Source organism: Conger conger, chromosome 2, assembly GCF_963514075.1.
Source record: "Conger conger chromosome 2, fConCon1.1, whole genome shotgun sequence".
Lineage (NCBI taxonomy): Eukaryota > Metazoa > Chordata > Actinopteri > Anguilliformes > Congridae > Conger > Conger conger.
The window spans coordinates 40,668,701-40,693,862 of NC_083761.1; the positions used below are offsets into that span (position 1 = coordinate 40,668,701).

A 25,162-nucleotide genomic window follows, 5' to 3' on the forward strand; every position below is an offset into this window, starting at 1 on the left:
TGTGCCACGTGCCCTTTAGCTGACATCCAACACAAAGGACTGTTGGACACGTTGTAGTGGGAGGCTAACTACAGTGGCCGAAATAAATGCGCAGCGACTTATGTGCCACTCATCGTGCTTCCAGAAAAAATAAACAATATCGCCAGCCAAACTACTTGTGATGAAACAATTAATGTAACAACAAACTGTGTGGTAGACTTGTGCAAAATGGGCAGTGGTAAAGCGTAACCACCGACGCACAGTTCTTCAATGGACGGAAGCTGGCCTCGAAGTTGAACTGTATTGTGTTGCTATTAACCAAATTCACGGGAATAATTCAGTGTAATTAAGTGGCATGTTCAATTTCTCTGACGCTGTAACCCGCCGACGCTTGTTAGCTGGTGCATATTAGTCAGCTAATGTCTAATTCTTTAGCTTTACTTATCATAGTTTTGAATACCACAATAAAACACGCTCCTCACCTGCATTTACCGAGTGAATGCGTTTCCTCAGAAATAGTTTTGATACACACGTCTTTGGAGGATACTTTTCATTGGATAATGTATGAGACCCACGGAATTATTGACCAATAGAAACATGTTTTCTACACACAAGTTTTAATTATTGACCAATGGAAACATGCTGTCGAAACGGTCCTTTTGCTGTGTTGGAACGCCCCTTGTTGGGGACACGCCCCCTATTCCAGTCTGCAGAAACTCCCAACTCGGTGCGGCCTCTTCCTCTCTGGTCAGAATGGAACCGATTCTGAATGATGGAGTTTGAATAGAAGGGAAGAAACAAGTTATCTTCAGTATTTTTGTGAATTTCTCCCTTTTTAAAAATTGACTCTCTCAGCGGGAGTGAGTTGACAACCCGATATGCAGTAAGTGGGGACGTACTTTATTTCATATTTTTCATATTTTTCTTCCTGATAAAAAAAAAAAAAAAAAAAAAAGCCAACAGCTTGGCGTTACATTCTATGTAGGCAGCTACGGAGGGGCCTAACGTTAGCTATGATATGATATGATGATGGTTGTAAGCTTGAGGGAAAGTTAGCTAGCTCGCTATACAGCGAAATACGAGCAGTTTCTCCACTGTGGTAATATGTTTATTTGCAGATTCTGATTATCCACTGTATATTGCTAGCTAATTCACGTTAGGCTTATTCACGTTAATTATGCATTTGGTTTGCTACCTCGCTGGTTAATGTTACGTTGCTGATAGTTAGCGCTTGCTACTAGTCAGCTGCTGGTGGAGCAGTCCGTTAACGATTATTTTAATGAATGTTGTCTTGATTCAGTCTAACGTTAATTGGCTAACATTAGCAAGCTGGCTACATTTCTAGTAAGTTGGGGAAATAAAACGTGAGGACGGTTTGAAAGACTACTAGCTAACGTTAGCTAGCTAACATTCGGTGAATTTTTAGTAGCTAAATTTAGCTTCCATTTATGTCACGTTAGCTGGTTAGCCGTGTGCCCCATATGCTACTGAACTAACTTAGCAAGCTAACTTCATCAAGTTACATAGCTTACGTAAACTATATTTATATTGTAATTGAGTGGTTAAATAAGGCCACATTGTACTTTGTTGCTCCGTTGCTTCGCTGTTATGCTTGATTTTTTCATTGAAAGGATTTGCCAGCTCGTGAACCAGCATCAATACAAGTTTGCTTGCAAGTAAGCTCGTTAGCTAGCTGGCCAGATATATTTAACTTCAACCCCTACCTAGCTACCGTGTTCGTTGTGCAATGGTGATGGTGCCTTTGAGAAATTAACTTGTTTTATTTCGCAAAGTTATCAAAAAGACAAGACAAGTGTTTTTTTTTTTTTTCGGTGCTTTTTATTTTATTTTTGAGCACAAGTAACGGTGAGTTGGCATAACTCAAATGCCACATCAATGTGATGGGAAAGCCTGTGTTTTCTAAATTCTACTTTTCGGACTGAACTGATGGTGTGTTCTGCAGAAAAGCTGCAGCCTAGGGATCAGAAATTGCGCGTTTTTCGACGCTCCTGGTGCCAATAAATACGCCATACATTCGTTTACACGTGCTTAAACGCCAGTGAACTAATTGTGATGCCTGGGTCTACAATGAACCATAAAACATTACTGAACGATTCCAGTGCTGTAAGTTGGATGTAAAAATGTATTTTTTGAACATTTAGCTACATCTAATTTTACAGCTGTATATTTATTCAATTTACTCGACTTCTCTACTGCTTGACACACTTCCATTCTATGGTACTCTGCATTTTTGCTTCATTGTAGTTGCTTGGCTGACGCTTTTATCCAAAGCGACTTACAGTTGATTAGACTAAGCAGGGGACATTCCCCCCTGGAGCAATGTGGAGTTAAGACCCTTGCTCAAGGGCCCAACACCTGCATCGTCACGACACTGGGTATGGCGCTACTTGAATGGGAAAAGTCGCGTGTGCAACAAATTCATTTAAGAGCAGAATTCTGCTTGTTTGCACAAATGTATTCTGCTTGCACTCAAAATTCAATTGCATCAAACCTGCTCCAGCATGAATTAAAGGCACAATAGGTAATTTCATTGACTAGGCATACTGATCTCTGATTGGTTAAGTGCAAAACACATTGGTTTTGTGCAGCAGTACTTGCATCAGCTTCATGTGATGGGGCCTAGCTCCACTGTAGCTTCAGTATAGTCTCCAAATCAACTGCCAGGGGTGTGAACAGCTAAACGTGTAAGCAGTTAGCCGAAACTGAGTTGCAAATATTTTTCAGAAGTTGCTCACGATAACGGAATAATAATAATAATAATAATAATAATAATAATAATAATAATTAATTCTGAAGCTATAATTGTAATTTGAAGATGAATGTTCTTACTGGCATTACTGGGTCCATGTTAAACCATCTTAAATTTATTTGATTAATTTATTTTATTTGATTAATTTGATATGCAGCCAATTTCAATCGTTGATGACGTTGGCTTCAACAAAGTAATGGCATAGGCTACTTATATGCTGTATTCAGGTTACATGGGAGACACAAAGGGGAAAAATGGGACAATGTTTTGCTTGATTCGATGTCTAGCCTAATTTAATGACCGCAGTTAAACATGTAGCCTGCTGCTCTTGTCAGAAATATCTTAGCTGACCATAGCTCCCTCCATTTCTCACTAACATCACAATCACAGCTGCACCGAACCAATTGAATTGGCAATATCTCTGCAATTAATAATCAGGTGTGTCTGCTTATTGGCTACAGTTCTTAATGGTCCCTGGTTTCGATTCCAATATGGTAACAAAAAAGGTTAAGTGTTTAGATCACAAAAAAACTCATTTACCCTACATCTAAGGGTATTATTTCATTAAAATAACTAAACTCAAGATTTTCTTTAACTGAATGTTCACAAAGTAAATGCATACAACAAAAATAAAACTGAGACAGTAGAGAACAGGCTTGTTGCATAAAATATCTTTTTAAAATCCCTGAAATCCATGGATTATTTGATAAGGTCCTAATTATTTTTAGCATATATTTACATTCCCCTACTTTTTCTCACTGTTGTCTTTTCTCTTCCTCAAAATGTGGGCATTTTGCCTGGTACTCATTTTCCCTCACGAAATGAAGCCACACTTGACCGTTTTTGGCAATCCATCGCTCACCCTATGGAAATGGAAATAGAATTTTTTAATTTATTTTTTTATATATATATATTTTTATTTAAACCTGTCGTGTCTACGAAACGACAGAGTCCAAATCTTCAATTTGTCGAAAAACATCTTCGCGAGGGAAAAGACGACACCAGGCAGCAAGATCTTCAGGAAAATCAGACTTTATTAGCAGACGTGCATAAAGCCGGATCAGCTCTCCAGAACTGAACCCCGACTGGCATTTGTACACCCATTTTATACACAGTTACTCCACCTACAACTCCTCCTCAAACCTCATTCTGGCAAATCACCCACACTTTTCTTATCGTAACTCCTCCCAACGCTCCTCCCACAACGTCATTGTGGCAAATTGCCAACGGTCCTTATGCTCTGCCAACTCTGTACAAAGTTCAGGGCATTCTGCCAACTACGTGTCCTCACTTCACCCCGCACCTGCTCTTGGCAAACTACCAGACCTCAAAGTTCTGGATGCCCTCCCTCTAACACGTCATCCATACACGTCACTCTGTATCTTTCGCTTTTATAAGACAAACTAAGCAGCAGTAATCATTGAAAATATACAGACAAACTAAACATTTCATTAATATTCACTTCTAATATACTTTTCTAATATACAGACATACTAAACATTTGATTAATTATTCTCTTCTAAGGGAATAAATGTATGTAGCATTCTTTGCTCTCATTTCAACAGTTTTCACTGTGGTTTCTTGCGTTTTCATAAGCTCAGCTATAATTAATGTTCTAGGTCAAATAGATACACTTCTGGCATAAAACATTGAGAGTCCCGGAGAAGTCAGCTGTACAGTCATATCTTGCTCTGCCCGTGTCCTTGACAGTTTGGTCTACACAGTTCAAGACGGCCCCCCCCTGCCAGCTGGCTGGGCTCACTGTGTAATCCTAGCACAATTTAGCAGTTAATCAGTTTGAAACTATACAGGGTACATATCATACTTTAATACAGATATATTGATAAACTTTTAGCACACATCATCGAGAGTTTTGGAGGAACCAGCCTGCTCACTAAGACGGAGTCTGATTTTGACTCGTGATTGGTTATCATGATTTTAGGAGGGAGATCTTTCGTTCAGTGAATTTTCCCCTACATTCCCCCCTTTCGGGGTCAAAACCTATGGCCCCGAATATCTCCCTTGGCCAATGCACCATACTAAGTTGGGTTCCTGCACATCCCCTGCTGCTATAGCAGCATCCAATTGCCTCAGACTCCTCAATATAATGGCGTTTCCATGGTTCCTCCAACACTCTCTGCACAAGTGCATCCCGCGTAATTTGACTGGCCATAGCCGTATCACAGCTGTATGTATTATCCTAAGTGACTCAACTATTAAAATTATCACACACTTCTTTTAATTTTGTTAACATGTTGATTCGTAGCACAAGGAATTGCCATAGTCCATGTAACAGGTGGGCTCCTGGATCCAACCAGTGGATGTGGTCTGCACGTCCCTCCACTGGTGAGCTGGCTTGATCTTCCAACCAGTGGATGTGGTCTGCACATCCCTCCACTGATGAGCCGGCTTGCAATTCTCGTACTGGGTCCGCTGGGGCACTGTTGGTGCTTCTGGCACTCCCAGCTGTAAGCTGGAATAAAGCGACCCTAAAAACCTAAATCAAAATAACTACATACAACCCAGAAAAAACACTAGGCATGGAAATAAAGAACCATGAGACGCAGCTCAGGACAAAACACAAACCAAAATACAAATACCAGGGACAACGTCCCTCACCCACAAGCTCACACGAGCAAGAAAATAAAAAGAGACAAAGAACCTTTAGGAAGGCGTCTGGCTCTGTGTTACTACTCTGTCTAAGTTCACCAAGTTTACTTTTATTTTTACTTTGATTATCTACTCCAATTAGAATCAGATAAATACCAGCTATCATAAATACTACCCCTACCAGCATCATCAAAATTGCGCTGACTCTGCTGCCCTTTCCACTGATTGGTTTGTCCACCATTCCCTGGCCCTCCCTTCATTTGGTTCCCACCCATTTGTAGTTCCCCCCCTTGTATATTACCTTGCATGGCCACTGGGTGAGGGATGCCGGAGAAGTTGTAGACCACCGCTGGCCGGGGCGCCATTGGGCTGCTCCATGGTTCAGGTGTCGGGGGTGCTTTTGTTCTTTGGCTTCCAGCTCCTTCAGCTGCACAGTAGTTTTCTTTGAATGTCTTTAGCTTGATCTTCCAGCTTTTTTCCTCTTCTCGCTGTCTCTACCGCGTGCGCCACATGATCCACAAACTCCCTGTGTGTCATGGTGTTCAGTCCCACCACCTCATCGAGGCGGCACCCCACTCCTGGTGACATCCCCTCCCGTAAGGCTTTATGGCATTATGGGATCTGTTTGTGCGTCCCTTTCGGTTATCAGCCTCCACCTGCGCAGCACGTACATTGTCAAATGGCCCACTGTCCACTGCTGTAGGTTTGCATCTGGGCTCTGACAACGCCAGCCTGCTCGAATATGTCCAGCATTGTTTCCATCCCCACAACCTTCCCCAGGAGAGCCTTCAGGCCCCCGACAGCCAAGATTCAGCCGCTCATCTCCTTCTCCAGCACCCTGAACCAGTGGCTCACTCCATTCTGTAACTCAGGGAGATTTGTTATTACATGTTGCATGCCCTGAGTGGACCAGGGAATGTATCGAGGTACAGCAACCCTAATTAATAATGGCCCTACTATTTTGGGGAGCTCCTCCTTATCGCAAAACCGTATGGGTTTCTGTGTTGTTCTTGTTTTATTTTTTAAAAATTATAGTTCTGTATCACCCAGCTAAGTCCCTCTGCACCTGTTTTGGCCCCCCCTTCTCCACACTCCTCCTTCCCAAGGCCACACGTCATATGGAGGCGGAGTCGCCTCTTCGCTTCAGTTTCTACCCGCCGCCATTACGCTCTCCTTCTCCTCCGCATATTTTTCTTATCAAACGGCCATTTTGCCACCATTTTCTTAGTTCTTTTTTTGTTTCCACTTATCGGAGATAGTTTCTATCTCCTGTATACATTTAAGATACACCCCCGCTATTATCTCAATCGCAGTTTTCTTTCCCTTTTTCATTTTCATATACTGCCCGTAATACTTTTATATTATCTATTTATTTATATTTTTTCCGCCTATTATTATCTATATTATTATGTCTTTAACCTTTATTTTCCCTATTATTATCTATATTATTATATATTTTATCTTTATTTTTCCGCCAGAGCCTGTATTTTCTCCCGTTAATACTTTTATTCACTCTTTGCGTTTCTTATCTTACACATACATAAATAACGATTTTTACCTCCGTTGTCTCAATACAACGTTATATCCGCACACGCACAAGCATTCTAAGCCTCAGCACAGCGTTACTTTTACCTTTGTTGCCTCAATACAACATTATATTCGCACAAGCCTTCGAAGCATCAGCACAGCGTAACAGTATTTTCTCTTACATCACAGCAATTTTTCTCTTACATCACACCTTGAGGTAACTACCTAGATATAGCTTGCAGGATCCCCTTTTTGGGTTTCTTTCCTTCCAAGTCTCTGACACCTCTTATCACATAACTTCAAATCGTTAGCAGCAACAATATAACTTCAGTCCGCAGTATCAATATACTTTTTAGACTTAATACAAGTTCTGCTAAAAAAACATTTTCCAACACAATTAATAAATTCCCACACCGTTTACTCACAGTTCACCTCGCGCACGTTTCCTGAAAAGTTTGCTACGTTTTTCCCCTTAATTTAGTTGCCGGGTTAGTTATACGAGAGAATGTTGCCGCCGGCGTCCGGGAGAGGAGATCAGAGTCCTTGAATACTTTCATTCCCTGATAAGCTGCAGCTGCAGCCTATCAAAAAGTACTCTCCACCCTGGTCTCCAGTCGCCGGGAGCTTCTCTTTCTCTTTCGTATCCCGGATGAGCCCTCAAATGTCGTGTCTAGGAAACGACAGAGTCCAAATCTTCAATTTGTCGAAAAACATCTTCGCAAGGGAAAAGACGACACCAGGCAGCAAGATCTTCAGGAAAATCAGACTTTATTAGCAGACGTGCATAAAGCCGGAACAGCTCTCCAGAACTGAACCCCGACTGGCATTTGTACACCCATTTTATACACAGTTACTCCACCTACAACTCCTCCTCAAACCTCATTCTGGCAAATCACCCACACTTTTCTTATCGTAACTCCTCCCAACGCTCCTCCCACAACGTCATTGTGGCAAATTGCCAACGGTCCTTATGCTCTGCCAACTCTGTACAAAGTTCAGGGCATTCTGCCAACTACGTGTCCTCACTTCACCCCGCACCTGCTCTTGGCAAACTACCAGACCTCATAAAGTTCTGGATGCCCTCCCTCTAACACGTCATCCATACACGTCACTCTGTATCTTTCGCTTTTATAAGACAAACTAAGCAGCAGTAATCATTGAAAATATACAGACAAACTAAACATTTCATTAATATTCACTTCTAATATACTTTTCTAATATACAGACATACTAAACATTTGATTAATTATTCTCTTCTAAGGGAATAAATGTATGTAGCATTCTTTGCTCTCATTTCAACAGTTTTCACTGTGGTTTCTTGCGTTTTCATAAGCTCAGCTATAATTAATGTTCTAGGTCAAATAGATACACTTCTGGCATAAAACATTGAGAGTCCCGGAGAAGTCAGCTGTACAGTCATATCTTGCTCTGCCCGTGTCCTTGACAGTTTGGTCTACACAGTTCAAGACGGCCCCCCCCTGCCAGCTGGCTGGGCTCACTGTGTAATCCTAGCACAATTTAGCAGTTAATCAGTTTGAAACTATACAGGGTACATATCATACTTTAATACAGATATATTGATAAACTTTTAGCACACATCATCGAGAGTTTTGGAGGAACCAGCCTGCTCACTAAGGCGGAGTCTGATTTTGACTCATGATTGGTTATCATGATTTTAGGAGGGAGATCTTTCGTTCAGTGAATTTTCCCCTACAAACCCTGCATTTTTCATTCCTTCAGCCACTAACTCAATTGTGTGTTTCACATGTAAACATGGCTAGATAATTTAGTTGGCAAAAAAATGTTAGTTGGTTAACCAACTTCATTACTTCAGCACTATACTTGATTGTCACTTGTCATTAGGGGGACAGAGCACATCTTGGCAAAAGCAAACCATACCATTCACTTGGTCCTTTTAGACTGGGAAGGTATCACAAATTCGGTGGTAACATGGCAACATTAGAAAGTCAGCCAGTTCCGGTTGTATCTGTATGGTCACGCTAGGACTCGGAACTGTACTGTGCTCTCGGGTCTTCTTCACACTTGTTCCTGTGTTTGATCTGCACTTCATTTTACGTCGCTCTGGATAAGAGCGTGTGCTAAATGCCTTGTAATGTATTGTAATGCTGTGAAGTAAGAATGCTTTCAAAAATGTTAATAGTTTATTTTTTATCAATTAACAAAATGCCAAGTGAGTGAACAGAAGAAAAATCTCATTCAAATAAATATTTGGTGTGACCACCCTTTGCCTTCAAACCAGCATCAATTATTCTTGGTACACTTGCACAAAGTCAGGGATTTTGTAGGCATATAGTCATGTGTGTGATTAACCAAACATACCAAACAGGAGCTAAGATAACGAAACCTTTGGCTCTCTGGACCTTTTGACCTGTTCTTACTACCCTTAGCATTCAGCCATGAAGAAGCCATTTGTTCCAGTTGTGCTCTGCAGTCATGAAATACAGCTCAGAAATACATTCAAATTTCAGAAAATGCAACGCGTAAGAGTAAAAAATATTTAAAAAATAAAAAATAGAGGTTGGATTTCTCGCAGTAATTGGTCTAATAATGCCAACCAAAGCAACAGTAGCCTATCTGACTTTTAATATTTTTATTTTAATAATAATTTCAATTATGTACAACTTATTTAAATTGTACCTAATTGTTTTTGCTACCAGGGTTTGCACCAATCCGATTTAGAAAGCTACATCTCTTGCTGGATAAGATTACAATCTAGGGTGTCTCGGTGGCGCAGCCTGTAGAGCACTGACCGCATGTTCATTGCGAGCCGGAACGTCGGCGGTTCGAATCCGACCGTCTGACATTTGTCACATGTCTTCCCCCCTCTCTCGCTCCAATTCCTCCTGTCTCTCTATGCTGTATACTGTCCAATAAAGCTGAAAAAGGCCTAAAAAACAATTTTGTGTCATTTCGCATTATGATTACATTTGTCTTTGTTATTTGGTCCAAAATCAATATGGGCCTTCGGCTACCCTGCTCCTAGTAATATAAATGCTGTCAGATTTATGCTCAGGAAACTTGAGGCTGCTTTTATGAATAATAAAAAGCAACTCCTGCTGCTACTACATTTACTGACATCAGCACAATGGTAGCACAAGGGATATAGTATTTATTTTGCTCCAACTGTCACAATGCTTGTGGAAAGCTTCTGAACTTTAGCTAGTTACATTAGGTCAGATCATAACTGGGAAAACGATAGCGAGTTGGGGAAATGGGTTGTGAAAATGAAAAACTGGTGACCAATGACTAACTCCGGTCTCCATCTGCCTTAACACTTAAAGGAGCACTGTCGCTTGTTTCAGTTATTTAGATAAAAATCACAGTCCGTGTAGCCGTTTCCTACATATGTGGCAAAACTTCTGGACATCTCCAGCCTGTGTTTCCCAGAAATTGACGGGCCCTTGAATGAAGAGATTGGTTTATGGAAGGCCACCCATCCAGACAATCACATGATACTCCCAGAAAATACTGTAACATTAGCATACAAATATCATGGAACCTACCTTGGCTTGCCTGAGCAATATCTGGCGGACAGCTCTGACTTCGCCAAGTTAGAGGACGAAGAAATACAACCTTACTGTTTTGAACTGGGATTTACAAAGGAAGATCACATAATAACTTCAAACCTTTTCTACATCCTGCAGTACTTATCAACTTCTTCTGCAGCCATAGGAGGATTAATTAGAAGAACTATCCACAAGCAAGGGGCCCAGGAGGGCAACTAAACAAAGAGTAAGTAAATATCTAGCTGTATCAAAATATTGGTTGTGGATACTTCTTCCAATTAATTTTCCTATTGCTGCAGAAGAAGATGGTAAATACTGCAGGTCGCAGCAAGGGATTTAAGTTAGTATTGACAATGATGCAAACTCCATGTTCGGTTACTGCCAACAGCCGTTGCCCTCGAACCCATTTGCAGCAGAAATGTCAAATTTACACCCAGAGGCACCATCAAATATAATCAAGGAAAATTAACAAAGACAATAAGAATAAATAAGAAAATAGTGTCCTGATGGAAGCTAATCTCAAACCACAAATCCAAGCAAAGTTTGAAGAGCTATTCCCTGGGGAAAGACAAATGGTGGGTTTTTCCAAACGGAGGCACCAGAGACAGAAATTGCCAATCTCTGGAAAATTGGAAGTAAATCAAGGATACTACTATAAGCGACAAAGATCAGCAAATGTAAACACTAAAGCTTAAGATGGATGGTGTAGTACTTGGGTTTGAAGGAGGCCATATGAGAACCAGTTGATGTCTCTCAGCTTTTGACTCTGTCTCTCTGTCTCTCTGTCTGTTGGTGTGCACCTGTGAAGGCAATGAAGAGGGTGCGGACTGAGCAGATCCAGTATACAGTGGCTCAGTACCTGAAAAGGCGGCAGTATGTGGACACTGAAAGTTCCCTGAAGGGGGCCAAACTTTCCCAGTCTGCTGAGGAGATGGCGGCTAACCTCACAGGTATGTGCCCACCCGCCTACTTTGCATAGTCCCTTTAGCCATAGGCTTTACCCTGAATATCTTCCTTTCAGCCAATCTTTTTTAAATTCCAGTGTGAAGTGATCTAGCTCACAGCACACTTGCTGTCTCTTATGCAGAATAAGACTTGTCTGTGGAAGAAAATAAGGGTCAATTTCTTTATTTAAAAACGCATTGAATTTGACAGATTTCAATTTTTCATCTGTGAATTTTTTTTTTTGTTTCAACTTAACAGTGAACCATCAAATACCCCCCAGATTTCAGTGCCCATCAGTCCCAACATTTAGCAATAGAATCAAACAGTCCATAAGTAAATTAAATCCCAAACCAAAGCGAAAATCTTTTGATAGCCTATCGGTATGCTGCTCCAAACTAAACGCATGTCTCACAATAAAACGCACTTTAGGAAAAAAAGATCCTTAACTTGCTGTTATCTACGCTAATTTGTTATTGTTCATGAAGGCGTGTCTGGCAAGTTGTTGTTTTATGGATTCTGGACTTGCATGTGATTTATTGTGTTTGAGAATATTTGCAATAAACTAAGTCTGTTAAGACTGACACTATGACTTACCAAACGGTGTTTCCTGATTAGCCTACACTAATTGATTTCTGAACGGTTACAGGAAGTGTTGAACAGTGTTGGCCCACTTTACAGTGTAGCCTTCTACTTTATTTCTAAGAATAAAATTCTACAACAGAAGCCTAATAAGAAATAATGGCCTGCCTCGAATACAAGCCTGCCCCAAATAAAGGCCTGTGCTTTGTGCAGCCTAAGTAAATAAAAGACCCCGGCCACAATTTGAGGATTTACGGTAGTAAAAATTCAGTGCAGAAAATTGATCCCGGTTACTCAGGAAAATGAGTAGAAGCTAAGATGTTACCACTAGATCACATTTTATAGTAAGGTTTATAAAACTTGTCTGCATCGTTCTGACAATTTCCCATATTGCTAATCTTTATGAATTCTAGTGGAGGCTTTGCATATGCTGATTCCAATGGCCAATGTTATAACTTATGCATATGAAAAGGAAACAAACAATACAAGTTTAACAAACTTCAGCCTATTTCTGTGCAGTCCTACAGATTTTCAAGATATTTTCACAGCATTAGAACAGTTGAGAAATGTGACTGCTGCAAACTTTTTTATATTTTCTTTGAACTAAAGTCACAACTTTTTATGGATATTTGAAAGGGGTAGAAAAAGGTCACACGGACAATTTGGTAGTCTTCACAACGAAAATAGGTTTTTTTTCTGGTAATCGGTAAAGCAACTGCTGCTGAAGCAAGCACACAAAGTTTATTGATAGACTTGACATTCTAGTTTCAGTTATTTTTTTATTTTTGTAGAACATTTTTTAATCTGTTAAATTCTATGGCTGTGTCCGAAATGGCTCACTACTCACTAACTAATACTAGATTGGCCGTTCTAGTGTCCAAATACAAAAATGAAATTTTTGTGACATTTTGAGGGCACTCAAATGCACCGTAAAATGTAGTGAACAACCGTGGTCACTAGAAAGGTGGATAAGAACCACAATGCTTTGTGACCAGCATTTTCTCTAACTTTATTATACACAAACCTTTTTTCATTCTCATTTTAAGCTGTGAGAGATGTAATATAGCTAATGTATTAATTATTCAATCATCCAAAACCCTGTTCGCCCAATAAGTGGCACTGTTTGTTAGCTAGCTAAAACCCTATAATTATAGTTGACATTAACATTATTTGTAACAAAGAAGTTACATCCAGTCTATCGACAAAAGGCGCCAACAGTATTCTTCTAGACCCATGTTCTGTTCAAATGTGTTGTGAGGATGTGTTGTAGACTCAGTGAAAATGTGTTCTTTCACATGTCCCGCACATAAAATTAGCCAAGGCATGCAATTTCTTTTATTTTATGTTTTTTAAAATAAAAATGTTCATTACAAATTGGATGCCACAGGGTTAGCTAAGTGAGCTGCATTTATTTAATGGACATCCATAATAATGGATTAGTAATAAATAGTGAGCCTTTTTGACCCTCATTTTCTTCCATACATCTTTCTTCCTCTGTGCAGTTCAGGCGGAGTCTGGCTGTGCCAACGTGGTCTCTGCAGCTCCCTGTCAGGCAGACCCACAGCAATATGAAACTCAGTTTGCCAAACTGCGCAACTTTCTGTCCGGTGAGTGCCATTTTGCAGCAAAGATTAGACCCCCCGCCTCCATGGCCATTTACCATGGGTTTACCAAGGGCAACCTGTAGCATAATGGAACCCAGAATGTTGATAGTTCAAGCATGCAGACTTCAGACTTATGTTTTTGGTCAATGCATTTGACCATCAGTTAATTTATCATCCATTAATTGGATAGAATCGGAGAAACCCAGGGACTGTGATGTTTGGGTAATCTGGACTTTAATGGGGTAATGCTTGCATTTGCATTTCATCGAATATCCAGTACAGAAATATTGAGATGATATCGAAGGGCTGCATGCTAACTGCTACCGCTATGAAGGCTGCAGATGTGAGCAATGTTAGCTTTACTAATAAGTGACAGAAATACACCTTCTCCAAAAGCTAAGTTATTCAAACTTGCATCTTGCATGTTAGGTAAGAATACAAACCGAAAACCAAATTTAAGTTGTTCTCGAGGCGGCTAAATTCTATACTATACTAATAATTGAAAAATAACCATGTATCCTTGCACAAGGTGCAGTACTATTGGAAACGGTGGGAGCGGTATGGGAGCGCAAGTTTGCAGTCTGACATACCTGACAAACCCCCAACTCATGCTTGTTTCTGTCCCTTCACTCAGCAAAGCTAACGTTGCTGCTAACGTCTGCTGCCATTTGTAGAGGTAGCACAGTTAGGATGCAGCCTGTAGATATTGTCATGATATTTATTATTGGATGCACAGTGTAGGGTCCTTGCACGGACCGCCAAATAACGTAGGGATTTTACTCTCTATGAAACCGGGGTGCGAATTAATGTAGTGTAGCAGTATAACTGCAAAAAGTAATCAGTCTCATAAAATTACTGTTATCAGAAATATCTAATCACAAATTTAGTATTTTAATTAATAATTAAAATAACCATTATCAATGATTAAACATACCGATAACCTGAAGGTTGGATGTTCTTCGAAAAACTGCTTTAACTCGGCTCTCATTTCTGTGACGCCAAAACAGACACCGGGTTTAATAAAATATATTTATTAAACAGATGTACAAACACAAAACAGATACCGGGTTGGACTAACGGGAGGTTAGTTGGGTAAGTTGGTAGGGTATGTGTGTGTGTGTGTGTGTGTGTGTGTGTGTGTGTGTGTGTGTGTGTCCCTTGAACAAAGGAAAAGCAAAAGTGGGAGTGTTAGCTGGGGAAAGAGAGATTACTTGTGTAGTTTTACTCTCATTACATATGCGAAAGACGGCGAATCAATTCAGGTATATATGTGGCTAACAATATGCATTCAAATGATCAGTAAAGCGAATAGAAAACCACTTTCACAATATCAGTCAAAACTAAGCAAAACACTGGCTATGCCTGAATGTTTGTTGTTGAGTCTTACTGAGTCCATACGCTTTGCTGGATCCAAAAGACGTGCTGTCCTTGTAGAAGCGGCAATGGTAATGTGAACTGTGGTCCTAGGCAGAGGCGTAGAGCTGGGATGTTCCCGTGGGCTGTGCGTTGTCGTCAGGTCTGTTCGGTTCTGGAAAAATGTGTCCGCTGGTCCTTTTTCCGTGTGTAAAAGTTTGTTGCTGTGGTTTGCAGTGGTAAACTGATGTAGCGTTCCGCGTACACCAGTTTCTACTCGCTATAGGCTGCTAAGTTACCGCAAGGTAACTAGGTGTGTCTGTAGGCCTAGTAGTGCGCCGTGTAGAATTCAGCCTCTGTCTGATTATCGGAGCAGATGAGGTGAAGAGAATGGCCCAAGCAGGTGCGTCGAAGAAGGGGCTTTTCCCAAGAACATACCTTGCTCCTATTTGGGAAAGTTTATTGCTCCCACCATTACGGGATTGACTGAACCAAGCTAGACATCATGCGGGGTGGATGTCGCGGAATTTTCCTGTGAGATTGCGGGAAATGTGGATCCTACAACAGGAATGAGATTGGTATCAATCATATTGTCTAACTATGGGTAAGATGGCCAAAAAGTGAATTTCCCAAAAAGTAGGACTGTCTCTTGTAGAGCAGTTAGCAGGGAAGGAGAAATATCAGATTAATTTATTATGACACTGCAGGCTAATCAACATTTCCTTTCACATTTCTATTAGAGGGTGATTTTGCAATTTTTTTGTTTTTGGCAATATACGATGCATTCCACAATATTAATGCATTCACTGAAATTGTGTAATGGAGTGATTTTCAATCAGTCATATACTTAATCTAAACCAGTACCACCCGAATAGTTGCAGGTTTTACAGAAAAAAATCATGGTGCAAATCAAGTAAATTCATACATAGTTTAAATATGTGCAGTTAAAAAAAAAAAAAAAAGAAGTTCATCAAATATTTTTCTTGACAGAAATGACAGAAACGGCACTTGCATACATTTTTACAATAGGTAATTTCGGACTATGTTCGTATTGCCTCAGATGGATATTTGTAAATTCGTCAATCTAACTATGGCTAATTTGCTTGTTGCTACCGATAGCGAACTGGTATTGTCTTATAACTATATTATTTCATTACATTAATGGCATTTGGCAGATGCTCTTATCCAGAGCGACGTACAACAAAGTGCCTACCCATAACCAGGGATAAGTGCGGTGAAGACCCTAGAGGGAAGTACAATTTCAACTGCTACCTGCACAACAAAGATAAGGACCAGGGCCTATTTTAATTTTTCATTTATTTTTTTATTTTTTATAATACCGCAACCCGCAAATGTATGAACAAACTCCTTAACTAGCCAAATACTGCTTACCTAGCCAAACTGAAACATCCTGATGCACAAGTAAATCACATAAAGACAACAATTAAGGTTTACAGGGAGGTAGGGAGGGACAGGGAGAGGTGCTGCTTGAAGAGGTGCGTCTTCAGTTTGCGTTTGAAGATGGGAAGAGATTCTACTGTTCTGACCTCAACGGGGAGTTCGTTCCACCACCGTGGAGCCAGAACAGACAGTAGTCATGAGCGTGAGGTGGAGGTTCGGAGAGGGGGAGGTGCTAAGCGGCCTATGGAGGCCAAACAAGGAGGTCTGGCAGGGGTGTAGGGTCTGATGATTTTTTGGAGGTATGCTGGGGCAGACCCCTTAACTGCTTGGAAGGCTATCACCAATGTTTTGAATTTGATGTGAGCCAGGACAGGCAGCCAGTGGGAGGGAAGTAAGCAGGGGGGTGACATGTGAGTGTTTGGGAAGGGTGAAGACCAGACGAGCTGCTGCATTCTGGATAAGTTGGAGGGGTCTGATGGCGGATGCTGGGAGGCCAGCCAAGAGGGAATTGCAGTCGTCCAGGCGGGACAAAACCATCGCTTGGACCAGGAGCTGGGTTGAATAGGGGGTGAGAGAGGGGCGGATTCTCCGTATGTTGTATAGGAAGAACCTGCATGGCCAGGTCTCCGCCGCAATGTTCTCGGGAGAGGGACAGTCTGCTGTCCATCACCACACCAAGGTTTCCCTTGGGAAATGGAGAGATCAAGATGGGGAGAGGTAATGGCAAGGATGAATCTCATTTCAGTCTTACCTGGGCTGAGCTTTAGATGGTGGTTGTCCATCCAGCTCTGGATGTCACTCAGGCAAGCAGAGATACGGGCTGAAACCTGTGTATCAGATGTTGGGAATGAGTTTAAGGTATGTAGTCTTCACTTGAATAATGAGCAGTAGTATTCACAGTTTCAGTGATAGCTTGTCTGGAGTGCAGTGGGCAGTTACACGTGAACAATCAGAATAAGCCCCTCCTAGGTCCATAGAAGTCCATTTTATTACAGCAAACTGCATGCAAAGTAGTCAAATTTAGAAAATTCTCATCTCAGCGAAACTATCTGGTAAGTGGAAACGTACTTTAATAAATGCAACGTGTCACGTATTGAGTGATTCCATAAGTCATGTCTTTGTCCTTGACCCTTTGTATACACGTGGGCTAACCTGTTCCAGGAAATGCGCCATCCGTGAGTCAATAGTGTGTTTAGGATCAAGCCAGACTGAACTCTGGACTCTTTGTACGAGGGTTAAAGACATACCTGTAAAGAAATCTCAAATGGGCTTAAAGGACATGCTCCAACTGTATAGTTGAATGTAAGATAACTAAAGTGGCATTAAAGTACAGAAAATTACAACTGCTGCGTTTGGCATAATTGTGGTGCTGAATCACCCGTCTCTCCCCACAGAAGCGGAGGTGCCTTGGAGCCGGGAGGTGAGCAGCATGCTGTACCCCCTGTTCATCTATCTGCACCTGGACATGGCGCGCTGCGGGCAGAAGAGTGCGGTGGACAGCTTCTACAGCCGCTTCCACGGGCTCTTCCTGCAGGATGCCGAGCAGAAGGACACAGTGGAGCAGCTGCGCCACGTCCTCTCCGCCCAGGATGTCTTGTCCAACCCCAAGCTCTGCACCTTCCTGGACCAGAAGTATGTGGTGCACCTGACTGACCCGTCCTACAGCTACCTCCTGCGCTACCTTCAGAGTGCCGATAACGGCGCCCTCTGCCGGGTGCTGAGCGCCCACGTGCAGGTGGAGGTGACTGCCGTCCAACGGACTGACTACCAGCTGTATGGGCCGGGCACCTGGGGCTCCTCCGTGTCCTGCGGCCCTGCCTCTTCCAGGGTCGTGGATCCCGGAGACGGCCTGGAGCCCAGCGACATGGCGCCGGGCCTCCCGCTGAACGAGGCAGCAGCCGAGGCGCTGCAGGACTGCATCAAGCGGGTGAAGGACGGCCCCCCCTCGCTCACCACAGTCTGCTTCTATGCTTTCCACCACACCGACCAACTGCTGAACGCGGCTGAGATCTCGGCCGACAGCAAGCTGCTGGCTGCCGGCTTCGACAACTCCGCTGTCAAGCTGTGGAGCCTACGGGCGCGCAAGCTTAAGGCGGAGCCACACTGCGTGGACATCTCACGCATCCGCCTGGCCTGTGATGTTTTGGATGAGGAGGTGAGGGACTCAGCCTCGTGCTGCGCTGTCAAAAATGATAACCTGAACTACTCTAAACACCCCTATGAAAAGTCATTGCCCTCTTAAACTTACACACCGTGCATTCACATTTTAGCCCACTCTTCTTTGCAGAACTGCTTTAATTCAAACAATTTGGCAGGATTGGCTGCTATTATTGCTACTGAAGGTGGTGCAACCAGTTAAGTTTAAAGGGGCAATTACTTTTTCACCAGAGTGATTTGGGTGTTTTTCAATTTATTTTAGGACCAGGCATAATCTGTATCTGGCTCTTAGTGTTTGACTACATATTTTGGGGCTCCAGAGGTGGGTAGCGTATCCAAAAACTGGACTGGACCTAAAAACCTTAAAATAATAATGGCTCAAGTAACAGTAAAAGTAGTCCTCCAAAAAACGACTTGAGTTACTTTAGGCTATAGAGTATGGTTTAATATTCAATAGAACAAGCAGTGAAATAGCTACAGAACTGCAGAATCACAGCCTGATATAGCATACATACAGCAAGATAGTTATAAACAAAATATATAGCCATGTTCAGGGCCTAAATCAAATACCATTATAACTGTTTAAGAGTTATGACTCATGGTTCTATCTGGATAACCTATTTTAAGATGCCAGTGCTTTAGCGACATTTTGTAACGTGGGTGGCAAAACTAGCGTTGGGGGACCTTGTCTTCTCTGCACTTTGGAAATCCATATACTGCACGAAATAAGGTCCCATGTCAGTGTCCTTTTCATAGCAAGGGTCCAGCAAACCAAATGCATAATAAGGCAATTAAAAAAATGTGTTAATTCAGAGAAACGTTGATAGATGTACGTTGTTGTACACGTTTACCAAAATCTGCTTAAATGGTAAGTTCAGTTTAATTAAATGTGCTTTCGCCACCAGTGACAAAATGCAATAATTGGTCAGAAAATTGAAAGAAAGATTCTGGTTGCATAATAGCTCTGTCAGGCTAGTCCTAACAAGCAGTCTTTGGCCATTTCCGGGGATTAAGAATGCAAACACCACAGGGAAATGAATTCTGCAGTATTATAGTTATCAAATAATTTCTGTGTGTTTTAAATCTGTAATTGTTCGTTCATTTATGGCGTATTGTACGGCGTTCAAGTTTTACTGAGTGTTTATTCGTTGACACGTGAATTCAAACTACTGGCATATTGAATGTAACTTTCCACTATGCCGTATAGGCCTATATAAAAACAAATAAAGCTAGACATTGCGCAGTTTGTCATTCTGACGTTTTCAAATTGGACCAACATCAAAGTGAGTGAATTATTAATCTTAACTCCATAAAATACCATCATAGCCTACTCCTAACATTTTGCTAGTTAGTAAGATAATAGTTCTCATGCTATTCCAAAACCATCACTTTTTGTACGTTTTATCAGTAGAATACCAGGCAGTCACGGTAGGCAAATTAAACATTTGAAATGAGTTCATTTCTCTCGGATTGTCAGGACAGAAGATAAAAATCAGCCCAAAATATCAGGCTTCTTCCAGCCTGCGTGAAACACTGCATCATTGGACAAATGTTGCACGCAGGTAGAAAAGTTAAGTAGGAAAGGCAAAAATGAAGGCGATAATTGAAAAATAAAGGCGATTTTTAAAGTTTTCTATCAATCTAATGTTGCCCAGAGCTAGCTTACCTACATTTTTTTTAGGACCGTGTAGTTTAACTATTTATGAAATCAAGTAGAATTGTTGGCATAAAAATCATTTATCGTATCCATTGGATAATGTAAGCCAGGGGTGTCAAACTGAATTCCTAGGGGGCCGCAGTGTCTCCTGGTTTTTGTAGTTCAATCAGCTGTCAATTAAGGCCTTGAGACCAAATTGTGTGGATTCTTTAGACAGTCAATAACTTAATTGAACCACAGGTGCTGGGAACAACCCAAAAACCTGCAGACACTGCAGCCCTCCAGGACTGGAGTTTGACACCTGTGATGTAAGCGGAAATTCCTTGCAATTTTTATATTTATACCGTTTCCATCGGATTCCCTGCCCAAAATAGACCAGATTTATCGTGTTGCCACCACAACAAGGTGTCATTATTGATACTTGACAGACATTAGCCTACATTTGTACCCAGTTATTCATGTCCGGGGTTATCAACATCAGTCCTGAGGATCACTGTTTACGCAGGTTTTCATTTCAACCACAATTTCAATCCCCACATTTTAGAAGCTTAATTTTCTTAATCGTGTGCTTTAGATAATTTAAAAAGTTTTTTTCTATTCTTCATGCCATGCATAGCTATGACATGATGTGGCTTAAGAGGATGGCTTGCTTGTGTATTCTAAAGATAGTAGCATGGTTATTAAAACCCTTCCTCATCATCCTTCATTTTTGACAGACATTATTTGCTCCCAGTTATATAGCCATGTCATGAGTGAATGTTATCTCCAGTTCCATAGCATATTTATCCCCCAAGCTAGCTAGGTCAACTCCATCCATGATCTATATGATAATTTCAAGTAAACTAGCTTTCAAAGAGCAACTCGTCTGATGAATCTCGATTTCTGCAGATGGTAGGGTCAGAATTTGGTGGACACCAAATCCTTCAACAGTCCAGGCTGGTGGTGTTCAGTGGTGTAATAGTGTGGGGAATGTTTTCTTGGCACCCTTTGAGCCCGTTAATGCCAATCAATCATCTCTTGAATGCAACAGCCTATTTGTTGCTGACCGTGTGCATCCCTTCATGGCCACAATGTACCCATCTTCTAATGGCTACTTCCAGCATGATAATGCACCATGTCACAAAGCAAAAGTTGTCTGAAATTGGTTTCATGAACATGACAATGAGTTCCATGTTTTTCAGTGGCCTTCCCAGTCACTGGATCAGAATCCCCTCGAACACCCTGGTATGTGGTAGAATGGGAGTTTCGCAGAATGAATGTGCAGCTGATGAATCTGCAGAAATTACATGATGCAATCATGTCAACTTTGAACAGAAAAAGGAATGTTTTCAACATCTTGTGGCATCCATGCCACAAAGAATTGAGGCTGTTTTGTGAGCGAAGGGAGGCCCCGCCCAGTATTAGTATAATATTCCTAATAAAGTGCCCAGTGTGTGTACCGTATCACAGAATCACCCGTATCGTGATACTGTCGTATCATGGGCAAAGTATTGTGATACTATCATATTGTATTGAGTTAGTCTGTGATTCCATATGATCAGTCCCTGTATCATTTGTTCAACTGTTATTTAATTTCTGTTACGCTGGTTAAAAAAAAAGAAAAAGGAAAAAAAAACAAGAAAAAAAAACGGGACATTATCTTTCATTTTTTTGTGTCAACGTGAATTGAAAAGAAAGAATAACCAGGTGTTTTCACATTTTCCTGTTGCAGTGGGTAATTCCGAGACCAGGGAACAATCTTTAGGTTTTTGTTTAATAAAATCATCAGCGAATATTCTTAATCCAATTCTTAATTCTTAATCTTTGCTATGACTATAGACCATCGGTGCAGTTCAAGGACATTCCTGGCGTTTAAAGTTGAATTGAAAGTGAAATTGAAAGTGAAATTGTTCTAACATGACACATCTACAGAAAAATGCTTTGTTTAATTCAAGTCAGATGTTGGTGAATCCAACATTTCTTCCCATTTACATTTTTCATCTGATCTGTATTTTTGGAATACATGGTACATAGTATACATGGAATATATGATGTTACATTAACTTCTAAAATGTAAAAAAAAAGTATTGTAAATCTGTCAGGAACCCAAACTCGCCTCTGGGTTTTAGGACTACAAGCTGTCTCACAATGTAAACATTACCATAGCAGTGCCCTTGGGGAGTGGGGAGAAGTAGCCTACTAGCCACCATTTTACTGACATTCCTACCGCACACACCGATCAGAACAGCCTTAATTGTGCAATGGTGTTTTTCTCTGCCCTCCAGGCTGACGATGTGGGCAGTGCTGGTAGTGAGATGAAGATCCTGCGGGGACACTGCGGACCGGTCTATCGCACCACCTTCTTGACGGACAGCTCGGGTCTCCTCTCCTGCTCAGAGGACACCACTATTCGCTACTGGAACCTGGGCAGCTTCACCAACACTGTGCTCTACCAGGGACATGCCTACCCAGTGTGGGACGTGGACATCAGCCCCTGCAGCCTCTACTTCGCCAGCGGATCCCACGACCGGACGGCCCGCCTCTGGAACTTCAGTCGTACGTACCCGCTGCGACTCTATACTGGCCACCTGGCCGACGTAGACTGCATCAAATTTCACCCCAACTCAAACTATCTGGCGACTGGCTCAGCGGACAAGACGGTGCGACTGTGGAGCACCCAGCAGGGCAGCTCGGTGCGCCTCTTTACAGGCCACCGAGGTCCTGTCCTGTCTCTAGCCTTCTCCCCAAATGGAAAATACGTGGCATCGGCTGGCGAGGACCAACGGCTGAAGTTGTGGGACCTGGCCTCAGGGTCCCTGTTCAAGGACCTGCGGGGCCACACGGATACCATCACCAGCTTGTCCTTCAGTCCCGACAGCTGCCTGGTGGCTTCCTCCTCCATGGACAATTCGGTACGGGTATGGGACATCCGCAACTCCCCTGGGGGCAGCAACCCTACTGACGGCTCCTCCAGCGAGCTGGTGGGCCTGTACACTGGCAGCACCAGCAACGTCCTTAGCGTTCAGTTCATGGCATGTAACCTGCTCTTGGTGACGGGCACCGCCCAGGAGAAACAGGAACATTAGGGCTGTGCTTTTCTGGGGTTAATATGGGGTAGAGGGGATGGTAGGGCGCAGAAACTTTCCAGTGGTTTGACCTTGTGGTCATGAGGTTAATCTGATGTCAGATCACGTCCAGGTTGATAACTTCAGTACTGGTTAAAAAATGATTTGCTTAATTGCATAATATTGAGAAAATGAAATTATCATGATTAAAAAATTTAAATGAAGTCCCTAGACCCAGCCATCATCAAATCTGGACCTCGAATCCAAATCTGCCCCGGGCTTTCTTTTCTCCCAGGTAATTATCTGAACAATTAGTGCTGCTGATTGACTGGACTTTCTTCACACCTGATTCCCAGGCAAAGGGAGGATGGAAAACCAGTAGTCCTCGGACCTCTAGGACCATGATCCCTGGCCTAGACCCTAGGCTCATTTAACTGTCATAGAAATTATTTTATTATACTGGTCAAATCACTTCCTGTTTCACTTCTCTGATGGTAGTCAGACTTGGAACCTGGGAAAAAGGATGACTGACCCCAAGGGCTGATTGGTTGTCCAATTGGTGTCCAGGGCATTGGAAAGTTTGCTAGCAGAACAGTTACCTGAGCCTAAAGGGACAGTAACACACTGATGTTTTATTTATTTATTTTCAAACCACAGAGCAAAATCTTTATTTAAGATGGATGAGGTGCCAAGCATGAGCATTCATTTAATCTTTTAAGGAATTTGATGCTGTGAAAACCGTCATTGTGCAAGACATTTCTCGAGCATTCACTGTTGGCTTAAACAATCCCCTTTAGTAGTTAATCAGAATCGAATTGAGGTTGACAAATTTTTGTCTGTGCAAAATTAAATTAAAATGAGCATTTCAAGTGTGCTACTATATATACACCAATTTGTTCCCCGAAAAAGGACATGTAGTTAGTGTAAATAGATCTTGGTTTTGATACAAAATTTAGTTAAGGTTAAGCTGACCGACAGTATAATGCCGGAGGTATTTTGAAGAAGAAAGTCATTTTTTAGTTGATGTGCAATTACTGATGGTGGATTACATTTGTGAAAACAGTAAGACCTTTTACTGCCTAATTTCATTTTTTATTTTTTTTGTTGGTCTGCAGACGCTCTAATTCAGTGCTACTGAACTCCATGTCTGCAGGCATGAAGTCATTTGCTTCAACTGTGCTAGACCACCTGATTTCACTCATTATTTTACCAGGTTCAGATAAGCTAATTAGTGATATCAGGTGGTGTAGAACACGGTTGAAGCAAACAACTGTGAACACTGTAGCCTGCAGGACGTGGAGTTAAGTAATGCTGCTGTAATGGAAGGCAAAGTCTTGAGCATGCATAAACCTTCCAGAGGATTGAACTTGGGATTTTCTAGTACAAGCAAAATTAAGCATTACACACATTAGGACAGTTGACATCAGCTGTTGCAGTGGCCACTCTTTTTCAAAGTGTTATATTAGTACAAAATGCAATTCCCTAAAAATGGATATATGTTCATTGTATTATATTTCTCAGTGAATAATTGTAAAATAAGCAGATCATCTCAGGAGATGTGAACGTGAGTGGTGGGATGCTTGATTAGTATTAGTGTTCACAAATTCATGTCATGCAAGTTGTGTAAATACATTTTCCACTGTCTTGAAAACAACAGTTTTTTGAGACTGAAAATTGTAAATATTACTGACAATTTGACTCCTTTTTCTGTAGTCCTTTTTTCTTTCCTTTTTTTAAACATGCCCTAGTTCTTGTCCAAATGGTAAAGAGGTTTTGTTACGCATTTTCAAAAAGCAGTTTTATTGCCAGTTATGTGTAAACTTCATATTGGTTATGCTTGCTTTAATTTAGGATATTCTGTAATAGCATAGAATAATGTCTCTTTTCTCAACAAATTTGAATGCTACAATATGATTTTGATCAATTAAAAGGTAAGTGGATGTCACAAACATGTCTTGATCAAATAACATTCTTTCGATTTTATATGGGGGGGGGGGGGGGGGATATTT

General features: G+C 41.5%; 2 protein-coding genes across 5 annotated transcripts in view; one reads left to right on the forward strand and one right to left on the reverse strand.

Moving 5' to 3' along the window:
* The first annotated feature begins 697 nt into the window (after window positions 1-697).
* On the forward strand, window positions 698-25,102 carry taf5l (TAF5-like RNA polymerase II, p300/CBP-associated factor (PCAF)-associated factor). 4 transcript variants are annotated; one of them, XM_061230899.1, is made up of 6 exons: window positions 698-862; window positions 10,552-10,639; window positions 11,222-11,363; window positions 13,440-13,544; window positions 17,690-18,450; window positions 22,374-25,102. In XM_061230899.1, the coding sequence occupies exons 3-6, from the start codon at window positions 11,225-11,227 to the stop codon at window positions 23,172-23,174; spliced, it is 1,806 nt and encodes a 601-aa protein (XP_061086883.1). In that variant the 5' UTR covers window positions 698-862; window positions 10,552-10,639; window positions 11,222-11,224; the 3' UTR covers window positions 23,175-25,102. The 4 variants fall into 4 exon arrangements, with proteins under 4 accessions (XP_061086883.1, XP_061086885.1, XP_061086882.1 ...); XM_061230901.1 differs by lacking the exon at window positions 10,552-10,639 and adding an exon at window positions 21,291-21,333 and having other exon boundaries at window positions 22,374-22,500; XM_061230898.1 differs by lacking the exon at window positions 10,552-10,639.
* Window positions 14,686-25,162, reverse strand: part of LOC133121602 (piggyBac transposable element-derived protein 5-like) — a 72,306-nt gene continuing 61,829 nt past the window's right edge. The window contains exons 7-8 of the mRNA XM_061230905.1: window positions 17,047-17,122; window positions 14,686-15,452 (exon numbers count right to left, since the gene is read on the reverse strand). Of these exons, the coding sequence (XP_061086889.1) occupies window positions 17,095-17,122 (28 nt within the window). The 3' untranslated portion in view covers window positions 14,686-15,452; window positions 17,047-17,094. The remainder of the gene's footprint in view (window positions 15,453-17,046; window positions 17,123-25,162) is intronic.

Bases quoted from the DNA above. Each gene is read 5' to 3' on its own strand.
- taf5l (XM_061230899.1), top strand. From the start codon at position 11,225: ATGAAGAGGGTGCGGACTGAGCAGATCCAGTATACAGTGGCTCAGTAC. The intron at 13,545-17,689 runs GTGAGTGCCATT...CTCTCCCCACAG, and splicing joins ACTGCGCAACTTTCTGTCCG to AAGCGGAGGTGCCTTGGAGC. The intron at 18,451-22,373 runs GTGAGGGACTCA...TCTGCCCTCCAG, and splicing joins GTGATGTTTTGGATGAGGAG to GCTGACGATGTGGGCAGTGC.